The following is a 20,502-nucleotide window of genomic DNA, read 5'->3' on the forward strand; positions in this document are numbered from 1 at the left end:
TTTTTTGAAAAAGAGCCTCTGTTCCTAGTCCTATGTCTCCAGCCAATGTAAAGCAAAAAGCCAAAAGCTAAATTTCAATCTCCCCCCTCGAAAAACAAATATTCAAACTATAATTAGTATTAGCTAACGAATCATGCCTAGGAGTAACTCTTTGTTACTTTCCTCGTTTAGCCTATATATCTTTCACGAGGCTAGACACTTTCACTATTCATCTATTGATAGATTGGATTATACATGTTATAATGGACTTACCCGGATTTAATCCAGATTTAAGGTCGAAACCTTAGAAAGAAAAGTCAATCCGGCCTGGTTATTGACGAAGCTAGGTCAAGTTGTTGATATGTGGGCTTTGGCCCACCACAAAATCTCTAAACCGGTACGAACCACATTGATTAGCACTTCTTAAAAGTTAAAACTATACGTAGGACATATAGGCAGTGAAATAAAATACAAGGACTGTATCATCATCATCAGTGAAGTGTATCCCCACCCAAAAATAAATAGAGCGGTCGAGGCCTTTAGATATTGTAACCTGAGTGGATGTAAATGCATAAGCTGAAAAGATGGATTTATGAGTTGGATTACTTTTTCGTACAAGTGTTGCGGTCGAGAGGACCAAACTAAGGGATTGAGAGTAAGAAAAATCTAACATAATAAAACAGAGCATAGTGTGTGTATTGGACCACTTTGTATGTTGGACCATATTGAAGTATTTATGCGTGTGGTAAAAAAAAAGCAAGTACCTGAATGATGTCACATGGAGTGTTGACCTTTGATGTTGTAAAAAACGAGTTTTCGAATACTACTTTTGCTTTATAATTCAGGGTGTAAATATTGTCCTACAAATACATAACCCAGCAAAATGGCAAAAACACCAAAGCAAGAGATAAAAAAAACTTGGAAAAATCGATCTAGAGATGCCGAAACAAAGTCGTTTTTTATAGTTTAGTTGTATGAACATACTGTTTATTTTGAGAGCCAGTAGATGATAAGAAACAAGGTACAAGCAGCTATAACAGTGGAGAGGATAAGTGTGTCCCGAGAACGTCTCCTTTTAATTGAACCTATTAAATTGAAAAAGCAAAAGTTGCTTAAAGGATAATTAGAAGGTTAATGAGATTCGTTGAAGATATTAATATAGAGGTTGGTAGAGATACCAAGTAAGCCACGGATCACAGGGAATTTGTCTCCGAGATTTTTTACTTTTCCTTGAACATCTGAAAACAGAGATCGCTGAGAGCCAAGAACTGATCTTGTTGCCTGAGCTTGACCAATGACTTCATCAATCTGCAGCCAATTTTTCATCATCATGAGAATTACAATATAAAGAGGGCTATTAACAGAGTTTAACACTCAGAATACAAAAGCCATGACAATCTTACATGGGATATACTTCCATGGATTGAAGCTCTCTCCCTTAATACCTGCACACCTGGCGACATACTACCAGAAGCCTGCAGAAGCAAAAATTGAATCCAACTTTCCAATCAAAATGTGTTTATAGAAGAAATATGTAAGAATTTTCGTTTTCTTAATTAAAATGCTTGAGGACACTCATTACCTTATATTCACTTATGTCATCCCTTACAGAACTCAAAAGCTCAGCATGCTCTCTCATCGAGTTTATATTTCCTTTTATTCTCCGAAACTCCTAGAAATTTACATGAAAATACATTATAGGAGGAGATATAGGTCAGACAATACATATAACGTCTTACTACTACAGGATCATAAGAATCACTAAACAAAAACCACACTGGTGCAAAGGTTTTTGCCTTTTACGAGAAAATGGGACTGCAATTACTCATCTTGTATCACTAAATCTCGGATGCATGGTACCAGAACAGTGGATAGCAGTACCAAAACAGAGTATGCATAAGCATCTATTAACTTAGCAACCTTCTGCATTATATACTACAAAGCCAAAGGTACTGAGCTGGATATTGTTGCATTAGTAGCACTGAGATTAGAATTGTCAAGTTTGAGATTTATATTGATTGCAGTTACTCTAAAAGTCACTCAAACAATGAAAACAACACAGAAATTTAGGTGAAGGGGCTAGCATTGAACCTGTGTATATTCATGAAGTATATCTCTGTGCCTTGCAAGCTTTTGGGTAACCGACGTTGTGGGTGCAGCAGATGCAGCGCATCTACTCATGGAATCATTAATGTCCAACAATTTCTCGAGCAACGATTGAATTTCCATCTCCATGGACTTCCATGATCTTCCAGATCCAACAGTTGGAGATCCAGCGTCAACATACCCTGAAACCGAAACATATGAATCTGGTAAAGAAAGGCACCTGAACTTTGCATTTCAAGAGATTCTGATGATTCGTTATAAAAAAGAAATATGTGCTACAACAATGCCATTCTTAAGAGCTGAAAGCTATTGCAAAACAGGAAGCTTCAAACAAAAAACTCTGTTTACAGAGTCGATTACACATGGAAAAATCGCTGAAAATCTGAGAGAAGCCCTCTCAATGGCAGCAATACTTCACTTTTATTTTGAAAAATCCGCTAAAAACACTAACATTCGGATTAATCCTTTCTACAGTAAAGATATGAATCAAGCACTGGGGAACCATAACAGAGGCCGAGACACAATAGCAATCAAAATTCAATCCGTTGAAGAGATCATATCGAAAATTCATGCCTCGATCCGTATCACATTACAAACTACACTAACACATAAAGGATGATCAAGCTGAAAGGAAGAAGAACGAACCGCCTTGGGTAAACCTGGCGCCGAGCTTAGCGTAAGAAGAGAGCTTAACGTCGAGATCGCCTTCGATTTTACGAGCCTCCCGCCGAAGTTCCTCCCAACCAGATTCCTGCAGATCCAGACTCGATTCTGTCATTTTACGATCTTCAACGATTCAGATCAGTAACCTCTCCGTTCTCAGATAACTCGCCAGCTCCGCCTTGAACCAATGCCGGAGCTCTCCGGACAGCGACGATCTGATCCTAACTGGAACTGATGGAACCAAATTAGCAGCTACGAACGAGAGAGAGGATCGCTCTTCCCTCCTCCGCTGCTTCTTCGCTCGACTAGTAATGGGCCTTTCTAATCATCATAGACTCTTAATAGTGGGCTTATTTAGGCCCTTTTGTGGTAAGCCTTAATCGGCCTCTCGGCTAAGTTGAATTCTAAGCCCAGTAGTGAGTGACACGTTCTTGTACGTACGTGTACGGAAAACACGACGTTGATGACTTGGGGACTCAAGAAAGGGAAAGATTCCATAGGATCACTATTGAGAGGAGTGTTGTGTTTGGAACAAACTTCTTTCAGATTTTCGAAAGGTCCAAAACATTTTGTTTTTTGTGATTCGCAAATTATGCTTAACTTTTTATGATCAAATCATATAGTTAAACTGTAGATTATATAACTCATAACCAATTGTAACGTGAAACTGTGACGACTAAAATACAAATATCATATTAAAATGGGACTATGGAAACAGTAATGGGCAAAAAAGAAAAACGAATATCTTCTCCAGCTGGTAATATCTCATTATTATGAAAGTTTAAACGTCTTTTAGCTAGAATACAGACTTACAACAAATATGATTAAATATATATAAAAAAAAACTTGTCGGTTGAAAACATGAATTGATCTATAAGGAATATTGTATATTTGTTTATGAATTGTCGGTTTAATATTTTGCTTTGCTTGTATCAAGCAAGTACTGTGTAATTAAGCAAACCATTTACACCGAGTAAAAGAGATTTTCTGTAATGTATGGCATCAGAGTGCTATATTATCACTGATATGTCTCATGTGTTTTAGTCTTTCTTCTTGATCGATCATTTATGTGTTTTTTTTCAGTTTTGTTTTTGAATTCTTTAATTGAACTCCAACATATGTCATTGGATACAGAGGAAAGAAACAAAGTACGATGTTAAGTTTAAAATTAAAATGAACGTGTAAAGTAGATCAAAATATAGAAGAAACCTATTCGTATAAAAAAATTCACCAAAAAAGCCTAACTAGATCTATCATTTTTATTGTCCTTTGTTTAAAAGTATGTTTGTCCTTGTATGAATTTATATACTATTAACCATTTATAAACGTACGCAAGTAACGCCAACTAGAGGACACACCGTACACATTTTGTTCTCGTATTAATATAATTTTATTATTATTATGCATATATTTTAAACACACAATCACAGGCAAGTAGATGATCACTGGGGCACTAACCTGATTATTTATTTATTTTTTGTTCTTTCTAAAACAGTAGATGATCACTAACAAATAAATAAACGATATGGTGGTGGGATTTGATCTCGTGTAAGTGTTATCGAATACGTTCGAAAACTTTGTCCCACTTGGCCAGCACACGTGTGGTGGCATAGTTGTCTTCATCTTCACAGTTCAAACAGTACGAAGCTCCGACAAAACATTTCCAGATTAGAAATGTTAATTATTATTAGTTTTAGGCCTTTGTTTGCTAATTTATATTGTAATTTTTCAGATTCAAAATCAACCATAAACAACAACCGTAGTACTTCTACACTCGTACTAGGCAGCTAGTAATATTATTCGATTTGTGATTGATACTATAATTACGTTCTAAACGTAGGCTAACGGTTAATGGGACGTGTCACATTTAATGTAAGATTCTTCCGAGTTTTTGGACTTATTTTATTTGCCAAGCAAAATGCAAAAAAAATGTGGCAGTTTTTGCTTTTATTTGAATCCAACGGTCAAAAAGGCTTAAATCTTCATCTAACCGTTCATTATTGAATTATTTAGACTCCACCATAATAAACTCCTTTAAAATCATACGTCTTTCACTCACTCTTCTCTTGACCTCTTTCTTCTTCTTTACCGTTTTTACAATACTACAAAGCCATTTCTCCTTTTCCGTTCACATCATTCTCTCGCCGTCGGTGATCCTCCGCCCTCGAGATTCTTAATAAATATTCTTTCTTCTTTCTTACAAAAAGAAATCACTAGAAATGTAAAAGTGATCTCATTGATATATTTTTATTTGTTGTTGTAGTTCAAATGAATCACTCTTTATTTGACTCGTTAGTCCTTGTCTTGATTTACTCTCTTAAACGTCCGCTATGTCTTAGATCTCTCAAAGACTAGTATAGCTTTGTGACGATACTGTTTTTAAAGTTAGCCAAGAAGATGAGGAAGATCATAGGGTTTAGAATCGGGAGACGGGTCTCTAGATGGATCCTTCGGAATACCCGGATCCGACGTTCCGGTTACAACCGAGTACACTCGAGTACACGACAAGCTTGCAAGCTGAGACCATTCGCTTTACTCAGAAGTTGGGGACAACGTCTCAAGAAGAGTTTCGGACTTTTCAGGTCTACGAGAGGATCCGAATACATACCCGACCCGGTTCCAAAGGGACACTTGGTGATCTACGTGGGTCAAAAAGACGGCGACTGTCACAGGGTTTTGGTACCCATCGTTTACTTTAACCATCCTCTGTTCGGTGAGCTGCTCAAACAATCCGAAAAAGAGTATGGATTTCGCCACGAAGGTGGTATCACTATCCCTTGTCTGTATTCGGACTTCGAACGGGTCAAGACCCGAATCGCCTCCGGTTCAAGTTCTCGGATATTCCCGTGGAGCCGTCTTTGCCGCAATTGAAGACAATTTATGGATAAACTTCTTATAGGATTTTCAACCTTTATTTTGTTTTCTTTAAGTAGATATTGTTCCCTTTAAATTTACCATTTTCTATCTAATGTTACTTTTTGTCACTTTACTCTTTTCTTGTTATAGTCGTCAATTTATACAGTAAGGTGATAATGTAAATAATTATTAAGAGTCTGAATAGTGATTATTGATAAATGATGTGATTAGCATGGGGACACTTAAGTGTTAGTGGTATATTGTCTATGGACATTGATATAAAGATCAAATGGAATTGGTGATGAAACACCAAAAGCCAAAGGCAAAGTGTTACACGATTCTATTCTCACCATGGGTCTACTCAAGATTTTGTTAGCTATCACCGGCAAGTATTTGCTTGTTGCTTGCTTATTCCCCACTAACTAGTTATATATTTCGAATACTACTTATACCAAAAGTTATATATTTCGAATACTATTCGAGAATGGCTAGGTTAGACTAAAAAATATTTTGTCTTTTGTGGTTGCCTTGTCTGATTTGGATACGAAATACCTTGACGTGAAAGATGTTCAAATCTGAAATTAGCGTCGGGATGCGACTGATATCCGAATAAGCAACTAGTATTCATTTCTATATTTTGACTTCTAGTTACATGTTTCTATAATGTTCACACATACATATACAATCGACTTCTTGGTTAATTACAAACATTCGGTCTGTTCAAGGATAATATAATGACCGCCTAGAACCATTTAATTGGATTCGTGATCATATGAATTTGTAGAGAATATGAAATTGATTTTTCATATGACATATAATTGACGATTCGTCCATAAGTAGAGAGTATAAATTTTACATCCAAAAGATTCATGAGCTTTTTTGTGTGGTTACCATGTTTATTAATATAAGCATATACTCATATATGCTTATATTTAATATCAATGTCAAATAACACGAGAATGATATATATGTCTTGATTGATGACAAAAAAAAAAAGATATATATGTCTTGATTATATATTTTGACTTTACCCGTTTTGTTAAAGTATTTGACTTTACCTAATCTGTTTTTCATCACTAATACGTTGTGAAACATTAATTATCAACCAAAATTTATAGAAAAACAAACAGCTAAAAAAAGTACGACCACAATGGTTGGAAAAACAAAAAATTCCACGTAGTATCCGCGCGCGCCGCGCGATCATATGCATTTGAAGACATCTATGTCATGTATACTACTAACTAGCAATTAGTTATTGTTGAAGTTGTTATTTAATTTGTCTATAAGTGTTCTCCTTCAGTTTATCTCTATAGTCGTCTTCATATAAAGAAAGAGGCAGCCGTATTTTCCCAAAAGAATGGCTGACGTACGTAGTGAGAATCTATCTACACACTAGCGCAGAACATGTTATCGTAATCTGTTCTCAAAGACGAACCAAAACTGTCAAAACTATATATCCGTACACATACATATTTACTACTACTAAGGTAAATTGGTACTCGTATATATATGTTGACAAATTACAATCAATGCAAGCATGTATGAATGGTAAAACAGAAACGACGTGCGGGTTCGGGCACTGCTTGAGTAAACAGAAACTAAATTATGGAAACAATACATGCCACGGTTCTTGGAATAACTTTCTCCACGGTTGACCATATATATGCATTCATCCATTGGTGAGATGTTTCCCTATCAGGTGTATTAGTGGTGGTTATGTAATGAGACAAATAATTTTCATAGGTTGAGTTATAGATTGGTCCAATATTAAGTTCCATCTGTTGAGTTGACATTTATTTGCCTGTGTGGTCGACCCGTTAGCTGTTTTGGTCCATGCAAAGAAAAATACCAACTTGTTGCTGTACGAGGCAAATAGCTAATATAATGTCTTAATCAGAATTTGTTCTTATTTATAATTGTATACATGAATGCATAATACTTATATTATACTCGTAAATGGCTAAAAGATTGTTTAATGTCATTAAACTTATAAATTGTGTTAGATCCTTATAATAATTAACATTGATTGTTGTTTACCTTCATAATTGTACTGAAAATTATGTATGCAATAAGGACCTTTATATCTAGGTATATAATCTATGTTAAGTTAGTCTAATGAACAACCCCTATCTAAAACTGTTGCATTGTATGATTTCTTTTTTTAGAACATCTGCAGGGAACTAAATCATGTAGTTCCAAAAAAAAAAAAAAAAAAAACCAACTGAACGAATCCACCTTACTATATAGAGACGTGTAATGGGCCTATGCATTCGACCTTCGGCTCAGCAAAATGACTAGTTTTTCTTTTTCAGAAAGACAAAACACATTATATTTAAGAATAATGAAATTACATACATGATAGAATCATAGAACTAAAAAGACTTTTTATATCGTAACAAACAATATTTATTCTTTTATAATAGACGAATCAGTTACGTCGTATATACAGCTTTGCAGCATATATAATCATATCAATGGTATATTAACTACTTAAAGACCAGAGGTAAACGGTACGCTGGACGGAATCCAAGAGCCACCGGCGAGGAATGTACCAACAGTAAACTTTGAAGCCTCTGAAGCAGAACCAAGGACCCGGAACCCAGGCCATGTGACCCGACTCGAAGTTGAAGCACCCGGACCCGTATTCTGAAACTCAGCGTAAAACAAAGTCTTCAAAGCGAAGTTACCATTCCACTCGAGCCAGCCACGTGGATCAATCAAACTATCGAGAGAGGTCTTCATAAAGACCGTCCTAGAGTATTGTCTCCAAGGCCGACCTAAATAAGTCTTGGTGGATCCCAAAACGGGTCGAAGATCAGAAGCTGCTGTGACCCGGGAGTTGTGGATAATGATACCCGTGTTTTGATTCGGGTCGGATCTTCCTTGAGCGGTGATGGTGTTGGTCTTACTACGTGGACGACGAGCAAAGATGTTGCAGTTCTGGAGAACCGCGGCTGCGTTTCCGAATATGAAATCTACAGTTCCATAAATGTCACAGTCGCGGTAAAACTGACGGTTGGAGTGGACGTAGAGAGTGTCTTGGTAACCTTCGAAACTGCATTGGTAAAAAACGGATAGATCCGACCCGGATCGTAGAGCTACCGCTTGTGCGTTGTTTGCACCAGCCGTGTTTCGGAACGTGATCCCACGCGCTATAAAAGCGTCTCCGACAGCAGCTGCAATTATGTGAGACAAAATATTAATTTTGGTTTTTACATTTTAGTTGCCTGTTAATTAAACTTCTTCAAAATCTAATAGATTATCAAAATTTGGTAAACTTACCGCAAAACAAAAACAATGTCTAAGAATTTGTGAAACTATTATGTTATTTCACGGCTTATGATCAATCAAAGATTCGATATAAGATTATTGAGAAATAATAGAGGATCTTCGTATATGAAACATTTGAACGAAAAAAAAAAACTACGTTGACTTATTTCTACCATTAATTTGTTAAGGGGAATTTCTTTCCATACTTTGTAAGAAAAAACATTAATTAACCTACAGATATGCTTGTAGAAAATTCAAGACGAAATTTAAAATCCTGAACCCAATATACAGCCTATAAGACGAAAGTGACGTGATTCTTTTTTTGGTAAATCATATTTAATTCCGCTATCTAGTTTGGTGTGTTCATGCACGTAACAATTCAATTCACACACTAACCATATTATATATCTCACGAAAATAAGCAAAGTTAATCATTTGTTGTTTTGTAAGTTTACGTACCGACAGTAGCAGAATTAAACGTTGTCGTTCCTCCTCCAACACTTCGGCTTCCGGTAATAATCGTCTTCCCTTTACCATCACCTCTCAACATAACATTCTTTTTTCGAATTTCAAGATTCTCACTGTAAACGCCTTGCTTCACATAGATCACGAACCTACCACTCCCTGAAGCAGCGTTAATCGCGTCTTTAATTGTCTTGAAATTACCTGACCCGTCTTTTGCCACCACCGCGTTGTCTTTTGGCGCCGAGGTTTGCAAGAGTTTACGGTCACCAGGTTTGACCCACGAAGGGAACCCATCTTTCTCCGGTGCGGTGTAGTTGAAAGGAACTTTATTAATGGCGAGTGTATTGCATATGAGATTTGAGACATTGTTTGACATCAAAGGAAGGACCATGTCAGTAACACCTAGCTCTAGGAACCCGTTTCGACACGTGTCAAGATTGGTTAGAGCCGTGCTTAGCCATGTTTGTGCGTCGGTTTTCGAACACTTCACGTTTGGGTCCATTGTCCCGTTGATGTTAGAGACGGTAAAGTCGTAGAGTTTGATACAATCTTCCCAAGCTGCTTTTTCACGTGTGTCGCGGCACTTTGGTCCAAGTGTGGACGCGTGGGTTTTCGCGAGGACGGCTCGGTCTAACGCGAGTTTCATTGAGATTTTGAGGAACTCGGATTCAGACTTGATGGGTTTATTATCTGAGTTATGGGTTAAGAAATACTCGCAAGGTTTAGGGTTTGGAGTTTGGCTGCACCACTTTTCCACGTCTTTCCGGTTGTACCCGGAAACGGTCGATGCCACGAGAATGCATAAGAACACAAAGGTAGTAATATTAGCACGAAAAGCCATTATAAGACCAAATGCTTTTGAGAAAAGAGAAGTTTGTGTTTGAAGGTATTGAGATTGATGAGAGTCGATGTGTTTATATAGATGTGGGGTGGCACTTGCTTTTTTATTTGAAGAAATAAATATTTTTTTTGGTGACAATTGTTTTTCTTTAATTTAAAGATATAAAGAAATTTATAAATCTGTAATTTAATTATAGACTAGTTGAAGCCTTGAAGCAAAAAAATAAAATAAAGGATTGGTAACGATCATGCCGTCACAGATTCTCTATATGTTGATTTTCTTTTTTTTGGGGGCTATCTTTTTGGACGTGTATAATACGCTGTGATTCGTTCAACTACGATACAAATTAAAGAGACTTATAACAATAATCAGAAAAAAGTCAGTCGACAATCGATTTGTACAAAAATATTCAACACAGATTAAATGTGAGAGCCTTGAAATAATAGCTTCGGTTTAGGAATAAGTAAAAAACTTAACTATTTTCTACTTTAATGAATAGATTATTAGCGTTTTCTTTAGCTATGAGTAGTTTATTAGGTTATACAATATAGTTCTAAAATTCAATAACATAACTGGCATAAACGCGTATTTGGGAGTTAAGCTCATCAATCGAATTCTTAAAAGTCTATTAAGAAGAACGAAGGAGGAGACTAGAAAAGTTAAAAGTCATATCATGCCTCTATAATTAATTAGTTTGTAGCGACGTAACAATATTACAAATTATTATATGAATTTAAGTAATGCAATGACAGTGTAATCGCTATCCACAAAGACTAATCAACCGCCAACGTTAACTTCGAAATTTCATTGGTTTTATCGTTTTATCAATAAACGACTCCTTTTGCCCTACGTACCGACCCCCATCCATTTGCACACAATTCTTTGTTAACATCAAGTAAATTAATTACTTTATTATAATTTTCAAAAATAAATAGAAATCATTAATCTTAAAGTAGAATAGAATAGTCTAAGACTACAATGCCCAAAAAGACCGTAGAAAGGGATACTTTTTTCTTTATGTTCACCATAAAAAGATACCTTTAAAAAAATATAGATTCTGTACGTTTAATCTTGTCACGGGGTTCATGCTGTTCCTAGGTGATAAGTATATAAGTATTTTGAAATTGGCTAACTTTGTTTTTTTTTTTTGGGTAGTTTTCGTGTACATAATCAGATTACAAAAGTGTTTGTCCAAAAAAAAAAAAAAAAAAAAAAAAAAAGATTACAAAAGTGTTTACGTACGTGTATTATATAAGATTATATTTTAAAGGTTTTCTAGCTCTATTATTGATATTTTTGTCATACACAAAAACTACCCAAAAAATAAAAAGTTTCCACCTTTTATGGTTAATATCTTTTTTTCTTTTGGTATGAATATTACGTTAAGCTTAATTATAACCTTCTTGAGTTCAAAACCAATATGTGATAAATGATAGTAATACTTGATAAGATGTAAATAATTTTTTTTCCTCAGTGGAAACTTTGTACTCGAATTTAAGAACTTATTAACCTTCCTAAAACAAATAAAAACTTTGCTAACCAAGTAAACCAGCCACGCAGAAGTAACCGTTATAATATGAATTATATTAATACGCGCGACAAAACACAATTAGTAATGTATTCTGGATGAAGTCAATGAAAGTAAGGTATTAAGAAAAGATGGGAAAATATATCGTACATCCTAGCTAATTCGTCCAACTAAACTAGAATCGAATCATCATATCCTCTTACAAAAAAAAAAAGAATCATCATATCTAACAAAATCCTTGCCTAGTTTTTTTTTTTCTTCAAAATAAGAATATATAAACTTTTGGGTTAGCTAGTGTTCATGTTTGAATAGATCGATATGGCTTTTTTGGTGGGTATAATCGAACAACGATCTCTGGACAGTATTTTTAGACGTTATCCTAACTGTGCTTAAACTAATTAAGTTGTTAATTAAGGAATCATATATAGATAATAGATTCAACCATATTATTAGTATGTGTTTTTTTTCTTTTAAAATTAAACAATTCAAGAATACGCAAGACTATATCGATGGTAGGTTGGCCATCTAATATATAAAAGCAAAAGATAGTAATGATCTTATCCGTCAAAATTCTTATTTATTTACTTGTTGACGAATTGGTTACATGCAATGCACAAACTATATATATATATATATGTGTGTGTGTGTTTCTATTATCTAGGCTTAACGTAATTACAAATATATGTAACTATACAAGTTAGGCACCACCATCATCTGTTTAAAGTCGTACGTTAATCTGTTCTTTCTTAGTTTTTTTTTATTAAAGAACATTGATATATTTATTTCATTCAGTTAGTTAATTATAATATCTTATATCATGAAAATTGTAGATTTTGGAGTCAGGTTTGTGAACAGAATCAGTAATGACTGGATATAGTTTTCTATATGTTTCATAAGACTCTGGACACACAAGACAATGAATTATGCGAACTCAGATTTAGACACCACATATTGTGATCACTATTGGGCGGTCCGCAATAGCCTGCCCGAGAAAGAAAATATAAAGTTTTAGATATCTCTTATTACACCAAAATGTGAATTTTTTTTTCTTTTATGCTCACTTAGTTAGACTCTTTACTTTGGTTTATGGTTAATATCAAAATCCAAAAAAGAATTGTGTCGTACATAGATTAGACTATGTTTGAATGTTTACTTAATTGGTACAAAGTATCATATTCTGGCTATGGATTATGGAAACGTCCTCGTTCAAATCAAGTGTGCGTTACACGGAACGTAGACGGAAGAAACGAGGTTTTCAAAAACTAGCAGAAACCGTAGAGGTCTCAATCCATGAGTAGATGACCAACACTATCATTTCGCCTAAGTTGACTTCTTACGCTCACGACCACAAAACAATACCACGTTCTTTTTTTATATAGGTAACGAAATTAATTGTTTTTGAATATAACATTTGCGGGTGAGCTATGATATTGACTCTGGACGTTAATTAGTCTTCTGGATTATCCATAGAAATTTTCTTATTTAGGACAATAAGAAAAGAGAATAAAAAATTAAATGTGTATATATGAAGAGGTTATCATCAATTTGAGTACTATCATAATCTACTCTTTTGACAAATTACATCATGAATATACTTACAAAACATTAAAAAACAACTAGGGTTGACCACATTTTCTCACCTCTCTATACTCTATAGGGACATTTTCGTTTGTTAACATTTGTTAGGACACATTATATTATATATGATGCTCTACCATCGCATCGCAGAGTCAATATTTTTGCTTAAAGTTGAAAGGTTTATATATAGTTATAAATCGAAAATAATTATAATCTGTAATCCTGAAGCAACCTGTCCTGAATAAACCGAATTAGATATAATCAGTACATATCAAAAGTCATGTTATTGTTAGTTAAGACTTTCTTTAAAAAAAAAAAAAAATTATATGCGGCAGTGCATATATGTATGTGTTAAATACATCTACTCAAACAGTCAAATCTAATATATACATATATCAGATTGATTAATCATATAAGTAAATAAAATGAAGACATGATTATGGTTTTTAAAATTCTCACGCAAAAGAAAAGAGGTACAGAAAGTAGTTGTGTAACAAGACAATAATTTAAGATCGTTAGAACCTCGTTATCGAAAGGACGTACGAATATTAAATTGAAATTTTCTCGATTTAACTAATGAAATGGGAATATTCTGGTTTCCACAATAGTTTAGTTTAAAGACTATAAGGTAGCGATTACTTATAATTCAAGTTTCCGTTCAAGGCCCGCAAAGGCTTTGTTTTGCTGTCTTCGTTTTAAGTCCTTAATCCTAATCATCATTTCAGGTTATCCTTCTCTTTTATCATCACAACTAGCATTCGTATGCAATATAAACTCTTCTTTACATATATTTCTGTTGCTGTCCTGGTACTTAATCAAACGTGTATAATTAAGCACAGTACAAGCTATTAAATAAATTCGATAAAATTGTGATATTATAGACTAGTTTTAATTTTGGGCAACTTATTTAAAATATAAAACTTGAGCTGAATTGTTTACGTACGCTATATATATAGCAAATTCTTTAGGACACGACGAGACCAATTATAAATTATAATACTTTCTAAATATTATATTTTTCTCATTTATATGGCTAAAAGCCTATGAATAAATATGACAACTTATCGTGAATTTCAAGTAATCATGTCTACCTTTTTTTTTTTTCCAGATGAATCTACTTTAATTGTTATTTACGAAAATGAAAACTGCTTCAGTTATCAGGACCTAAACAACCAAAAAATCAAGAATTTTTATTTTCTAGATGGTCATGTTGACATGTTGTAAGAGAGAAATTAAAATTTTATTTTGATTGACACATTCGCTCAAACAAGCGAGTATAACATACACACGTACGTACGTGTCTCAAATTTTGTTTACAAAAAGAAGAAAAAAGGATAAGGCGGAGACAACAAGTCCGCATGCATGAACCAAGAGGCAGAGACAAGTCCGCTCCGCATGCATGAGATGAGAATACATGTACAATGTACTTTTCCTGACCGATTGGTTTTACTTGTGAAATAAGTCTGTCCACCACGTTTGAATTGGATGGTCAAATTAATCTTCGTTTAACTCTTAGTGATTTGATTTCGATTCAAGTGACCATGTATTTGGGCCTTAAAGCCTGGTTTAAATGTTAATTGGGCTACTCACGGAGCACTTTGGTGGACTTGGGCAATCATGTACTAGTTTTTTTACCTTTATCATACAAATAACAAAATAAGGCAGTAGTTATTGAAAAAGTAAAAAAACTGCTGTGTTATTTTTAAGGTATGGATAACAAAAGAAAAACTAAAAGAGAAAGACTAATCTACTGCCTGGCCAGCCAAACCAGTTAAACAGAGTAAGTTTTGGAGAACGGCGTCGTTTTGAGATTTGTTAATTTCCATCAAGTCTTTGATAAACCCTAGAGTCTCGTCTCGTGTTTCTCTCCCTCTCCAAAATTCAGACCGGCGATTCTGAGCTGGTTCTCTCATTGAACTGTTAAGGCTTCTCATACGAGAATCAAGTAATTGAATGGCCGGTGAATCAGATGCATCGATCGTTGCGACTCTTTCCTGTGCTCGCTGCGAGAAGCCTGCGCATCTTCAGTACGTAATTACCCTTCTTCCTTTCTATTTGACCTTCATAGTTGTTGTCAGTTTAGCTCCAAAGTTTCGATTTTTCTATGGATGGCTTCGATAACTGTTGCTTTTAGATAGGTTAGGGGGATGGGATGCTGATTCATGTCCACTTCGATTTCTAATGTTATTGATATCGTGTTTAGGCATAGTTTCGTGTTTGTTTCTTGGGATCGTGAACTGTTTCTATATGCTGGCAGGTGTCCGAAATGCGTAGACTTGAAGCTTCCCCGTGAAGAAGCCTCTTTCTGGTATGTGTTGCCTTTAAACCTTTTTTTATTTGGCGAGTCTTTTTTTTTTTTCTTTTTCAAAGTTTTAATTTTTGTTCATGCTTTTGGTAACAGCACTCAAGAATGTTTCAAGGCAGCTTGGAGCTCGCACAAATCAGTACATGTGAAAGCTCAGCTGTCTTCAATTGCCAAATCCCTTCCCGGTGATCAGAACTCTGATCTTATTTCTCAAGGTTGGCTCTATTGCGTGAAGAAAGGCCAGGCTAGAACACCTAAGCTTCCCCACTTTGATTGGACAGGGTTTGTAACCAATTTTTCCCAGTGTTATTTGTTCACAAGATATTGCATAATGTTTTTTATGCTGTTACGTCTTCCTCAGTTTGGAATTCTTATATCTTCTTGCGTTGTGTAGGCCCCTAAAGCAATATCCCATATCTACCAAGCGTGTTGTCCCTGCTGGGATTGATAAACCTGACTGGGCAATTGATGTAAGTGCCCATCATTTTGTGGTCTACTACTAGCAAAGTTGAACTTGAGTTAATTCGACTTTGATAGTGTAATAGTTAATTAGCTAAGAATGGCTTCGTCTCAAGACTTGTACTTTTACTTGAGCTGTTATAAAACAGTTCCCTGTGCTATGTCTGTGTCGATCTCACTTGTCTTGCAATGAGTTCATAGCTTATAATATTCCCTATTATAAACTTATACTTTCTACCATTTTTTCTTTTCAGGGGACTCCCAAAGTTGAACCAAATAGTGATCTACAACACGTTGTTGAGGTTAGTGATGCTTTGATAAATTAGCATTTGCTTATTCAATTGTTCTGAATGTGGAGCCGCAAACACAAATCTTTGATCTCATTGTGACTAACAAGGTATTTTGTTGTCCTGTAGATAAAAACCCCCGAACAAATCCAGAGAATGCGTGAAACCTGTAAAGTTAGTGTTATTATCTTTCTTTCCCGTAATGCAAGTGGACTATATATCCTACTGATCTTTTTTCAAGGTTCTTATTTGAACATATTCTGTTATCAGATTGCCAGAGAGGTCCTGGATGCAGGCGCTAGGGTGATTCGCCCCGGTGTGACTACTGATGAGATTGATCGAGTAGTTCATGAAGCAACTATTGCAGCAGGTTTGTGTCTTCTAGGATTCACTGTTTACTTTGAATCTTTTAGTTTGTCTTATCCTGTCAATCATGCAAGTTCATTCACAGACACTGTAACTATTGTATAATCTTATGTTCTGGCAGGAGGATATCCATCTCCCCTCAACTACTATTTCTTTCCCAAATCTTGCTGCACGTAGGTACTTCTTTTGTGTCTACTTTATTACCTCTACCATGTATTTCCTCTGTTTCTAAAGTGTGTTCTGAATATTCCCTTTCAGATCTGTTAATGAAGTAATTTGTCATGGAATTCCGGATGCGAGGTATGCTTTTTAATCTAGACCGTTTTGAACCTTTCTAACATCATAGCTAAAAGGACCTTGTAAATTTTACCCTAATCACTCATGCTTTAATTGCTTCAGGAAACTAGAAGATGGTGATATAGTAAATGTTGATGTAACAGTCTATTATAAAGGTTGCCATGGTAAGAACATCTTCCGCAGAAAAACTGATAGTTTTTCTTATTTTTGTTACCTGTTGAGATATGACGGCTCATGGAATAATGTTTGGGTAGGTGACCTTAATGAGACATACTTTGTTGGAAACGTTGACGAAGCATCACGTCAACTAGTTAAGTGCACATATGAGTGCCTGGAGAAAGCCATAGCAATTGGTAGGTGCTAAGTTGCTCCTGTTCTAAGGTTTTATGTTTTGACTGTAATCTATGTCAAACATTGAGAAGAGATGCTGATGCTTAATTCTTTGTCTCTTTCAGTTAAACCTGGAGTAAGATTTCGCGAAATTGGAGAGATAGTCAACCGCCATGCTACAATGTCTGGGTTATCAGTGGTAAAGTCTGGTTTTCTTTCTTGGCTGTTTATGATTTTCACAGCATCTGCCTGTCTAATTAAAACTTACTTGTGGTTAAACAGGTGAGATCCTATTGTGGTCATGGTATTGGAGATCTCTTCCATTGTGCCCCAAACATTCCTCACTATGCAAGTATCCTTTGTTAGTTTAGAATTTGGTGACATTGTATGTTGTTGTCTTGTTAGTCTATTCCAGTGTTAGTGTCCTTAAATCAAAATCAGGAAACAAAGCAGTTGGAGTGATGAAAGCAGGTCAGACTTTCACAATCGAGCCAATGATCAACGCAGGTGAGTTTTTTTCTTTTTCTTTTCCCATTCCTTAAATGTTTAAATATGTTACTCCCATTTACTAAACAAAAGGACATTGTCATGATAGGGGCATGGCGGGATCGAACATGGCCTGATGGATGGACTGCAGTTACCGCAGATGGAAAACGCAGCGCTCAGTTTGAGCATACCCTCTTGGTAACGGAGACTGGTGTTGAGGTTTTAACAGCTAGGCTTCCTTCATCACCTGACGTATACCCTTGGCTTACCAAGTGATTAAGGGCATGGTTCCTGTTTCTTTTTGTGATTCATTGGGTCTGATTCGTAAACTTTTGAATAATAGTGTGATCTTTTGCCATTCAAGACTATTTGATCTTTATTACCTTGTTTATGTAATTTTTATTACTTTCATTTTGACTGAAATGTAAGGAACCCGTTTTCATCTGAAACTCGTAAAGACAGGTTTTAGTATGCTAGAACCGGATCATTCGGAGTCGACTCTGTTTTCAAAAGAACGTAGAACAACCTCAACTACTACTAGGCATATTAAATCACAGACTGGAAGACAACAACTTTTTTCTTTTTGGATAATAGATAGATGATACAGGTAGGCTTCTGAGAATATAATTATAGCAAAGAGGAAATAAAAGTTGCACAACATAGTGACAGTTCCTGAGATCCTTCACTCAAGGACCTTGACACCTGAAACATAAACTCGGCTTTGAATCACACTGCCACCAATCCAAAACCCAGGCATAACCATTAGACCAACTCTTGGTTTCTCCTCTTTTTCATCCACAACTATGTTCTTCACAACACTCTCCATGTATGAATCAGAGAACTCACTACCCTTCTTAACTTGGAAGATCTTTGCAGCTGGATCAAACGAGTAAGCAAGCCTGTGCAAGATCCATATCGACTTTGCAAGTTTTAAGAAGGCCTGGTAAAATGCAGTCCTCGGGTGCCCACCTCCTGTCACGTAGTCACGCTGGTCTAGATTTCCAAAGAAGGAAGCTTCCATCTTTGGGTGGACCAAGATGAGATACTTGCTCCTACAGAATATACCAAAGTTGGAATCAGGGTTAGTACCTAGAGCATCTAGTGGATCCATGTCCTTCAGAGCAAGAAACTGGCGGAAGAAGGTGTCTGTGTCGTCATCAGCCATAACCATACTACTCTCTGAGTTTACTGAGAAATTCTTCTGCTGAAACCCACTGAACATCCTTTGGCATATGTATGATTCAAATGCATATTTCTTGTGAGGCCTCTTGGCGTAAGAAACATCAGGTTCAATGGAATTGGCTGCAGAATCAAGATCCCATCCCGCAGCTTTCATCATGTTGATTAGCGGCTTGGAGAAATCATGCACAGCTTTAGCAGCAGTTTCATAAGTAGATATGAAGAGTTCGGTGGTTAAGTCAGGAAATTGCAAATTGCCATCTCCACCAGAGCCTTCGTTTGCAGACATTCCTCTTAACTTGAGATTCTTCTCAAGCTTAAGTCGTTTCTGGTTTGCTTCTTCAATCTTCTGCAGCATCTGCGTGATCTCAGAATCCTTGTTCTGAATCTCAGACTGAAACTTCTTCACCATAACCTCATAAGTCTTCAAGAGACTCTGCTGTTCTTGGATCTCTGCAGCTAAACGAGAGTCTTGTGGAGAGACACACACAGGTTTGGGGTTATTCTCTCTGTAAAAGTGCTTCAGTTCCGAAAGATTCTTGAGTTCAGAAATAACAACTTTATCGGCTGCCTGAATCTTCTCGGGATCGTAAGGCGTATGAGCACTTTGAAGCTCAATATAAGCAGACTTCAAAGATGAGATGTTCCCAAAGAGATTAGAAATAAGTGCTTCCATAGCTTCTGGGTTCTGATTGATAGACTCTTCCATTGGTTGAGGATGGACTTTTTGGTTGTTGTTGCTCTCACGGAGTTGGGTTTCTTTCAACCCACTAGGTAGCATACTTGAAACCACCAAACAAAATTGTATTTCTCCTAACCTCTCTAATCCAAAACAAAACCCACCAAACTTGCCCTGCAAAAACAAAAAAAATGTATTTTGTCTCAGAATCAAACTTGTGGAATAGGAGACTCAATTAGAAAAAACCGGAAAACAAAACTAATCCAGAAAAGCAAAATCTCTTCTTCGTTTACAGATCTCGAAGTGAATCATTCATTTCCACACAAAACCTGGTATCACTTGTGATGTAGACTACGAAAACTATGGAAAATGTGAAATCATCAAAACCCTAAACATCTTTCAATACTGTTCCTTCCCAGAAAAAATCCTTTCACAAATATTTGCAATTCAGGTTTACAAAGAACTGTGTAAATGTCATCTGAATCTAGTGAGAAGAGATCGGAAACAAAAGAGATCACCTGGATTTGCTCCGTGTGCGTGCGTATTTACTTTTCAGACAAACAAAAGATGTTTCGCGGCAAGTCAACTAACTTATGATCAGCTTTCACGCCAGATAAGTAGAGGAGAACGAAACATCAAGCTCACGGCCGGATCCTTCGCCTGAGATTTAGCCGGAGGTGAAGGAAATACGGAGAAAGGTATATACACTTTTCTAGGAAGTGAACGAAATGGTAAAGTTCATTATTTCTATTTTTCTACTTGCTTTGTGAAAACCTCTACATTACTCAGAGGGTTCTCTGTTGCAGTGGTCCAGCCAAAACCGAAAAT

General features: G+C 35.9%; 5 protein-coding genes across 6 annotated transcripts; 2 read left to right on the top strand and 3 right to left on the bottom strand.

The window, feature by feature from the left end:
• Positions 1-751: 751 nt before the first annotated feature.
• Positions 752-3,029, bottom strand: LOC17890193 (Golgi SNAP receptor complex member 1-2). 2 transcript variants are annotated; one of them, XM_023784137.1, is made up of 7 exons: positions 2,731-3,029; positions 2,071-2,267; positions 1,562-1,651; positions 1,383-1,454; positions 1,158-1,287; positions 964-1,064; positions 752-839 (listed from the first exon to the last, which is right to left on the bottom strand). In XM_023784137.1, the coding sequence occupies exons 1-6, from the start codon at positions 2,861-2,863 to the stop codon at positions 967-969; spliced, it is 720 nt and encodes a 239-aa protein (XP_023639905.1). In that variant the 5' UTR covers positions 2,864-3,029; the 3' UTR covers positions 752-839; positions 964-966. The 2 variants fall into 2 exon arrangements, with proteins under 2 accessions (XP_023639905.1, XP_006294906.1); XM_006294844.2 differs by having other exon boundaries at positions 752-1,064.
• Positions 3,030-4,830: 1,801 nt separating this feature from the next.
• On the top strand, positions 4,831-5,737 carry LOC17888795 (auxin-responsive protein SAUR36). Its single transcript, XM_006295092.2, has one exon. It carries the CDS (start codon positions 5,146-5,148, stop codon positions 5,617-5,619), a length of 474 nt encoding a protein of 157 aa, XP_006295154.1. The 5' UTR covers positions 4,831-5,145; the 3' UTR covers positions 5,620-5,737.
• A 2,171-nt stretch (positions 5,738-7,908) lies between these two features.
• LOC17888053 (probable pectinesterase/pectinesterase inhibitor 17) lies at positions 7,909-10,236 on the bottom strand. Its single transcript, XM_006293888.2, has 2 exons — positions 9,334-10,236; positions 7,909-8,780 (listed from the first exon to the last, which is right to left on the bottom strand). The coding sequence occupies exons 1-2, from the start codon at positions 10,178-10,180 to the stop codon at positions 8,095-8,097; spliced, it is 1,533 nt and encodes a 510-aa protein (XP_006293950.2). The 5' UTR covers positions 10,181-10,236; the 3' UTR covers positions 7,909-8,094.
• A 4,699-nt stretch (positions 10,237-14,935) lies between these two features.
• LOC17889827 (methionine aminopeptidase 1A) lies at positions 14,936-18,258 on the top strand. Its single transcript, XM_006296271.2, has 15 exons — positions 14,936-15,313; positions 15,544-15,594; positions 15,688-15,873; positions 15,986-16,061; positions 16,305-16,352; positions 16,467-16,511; positions 16,608-16,707; positions 16,825-16,876; positions 16,962-17,003; positions 17,103-17,164; positions 17,255-17,353; positions 17,456-17,529; positions 17,613-17,682; positions 17,772-17,837; positions 17,926-18,258. The coding sequence occupies exons 1-15, from the start codon at positions 15,240-15,242 to the stop codon at positions 18,090-18,092; spliced, it is 1,212 nt and encodes a 403-aa protein (XP_006296333.1). The 5' UTR covers positions 14,936-15,239; the 3' UTR covers positions 18,093-18,258.
• A 117-nt stretch (positions 18,259-18,375) lies between these two features.
• On the bottom strand, positions 18,376-20,371 carry LOC17889706 (protein GRAVITROPIC IN THE LIGHT 1). The gene is made up of 2 exons (XM_006295818.2): positions 20,193-20,371; positions 18,376-19,848 (listed from the first exon to the last, which is right to left on the bottom strand). Exon 2 carries the CDS (start codon positions 19,774-19,776, stop codon positions 18,499-18,501), a length of 1,278 nt encoding a protein of 425 aa, XP_006295880.1. The 5' UTR covers positions 19,777-19,848; positions 20,193-20,371; the 3' UTR covers positions 18,376-18,498.
• Positions 20,372-20,502: the final 131 nt, after the last annotated feature.

The sequence above is a fragment of the Capsella rubella genome, unplaced genomic scaffold (assembly GCF_000375325.1).
Source record: "Capsella rubella cultivar Monte Gargano unplaced genomic scaffold, Caprub1_0 scaffold_4, whole genome shotgun sequence".
NCBI lineage: Eukaryota > Viridiplantae > Streptophyta > Magnoliopsida > Brassicales > Brassicaceae > Capsella > Capsella rubella.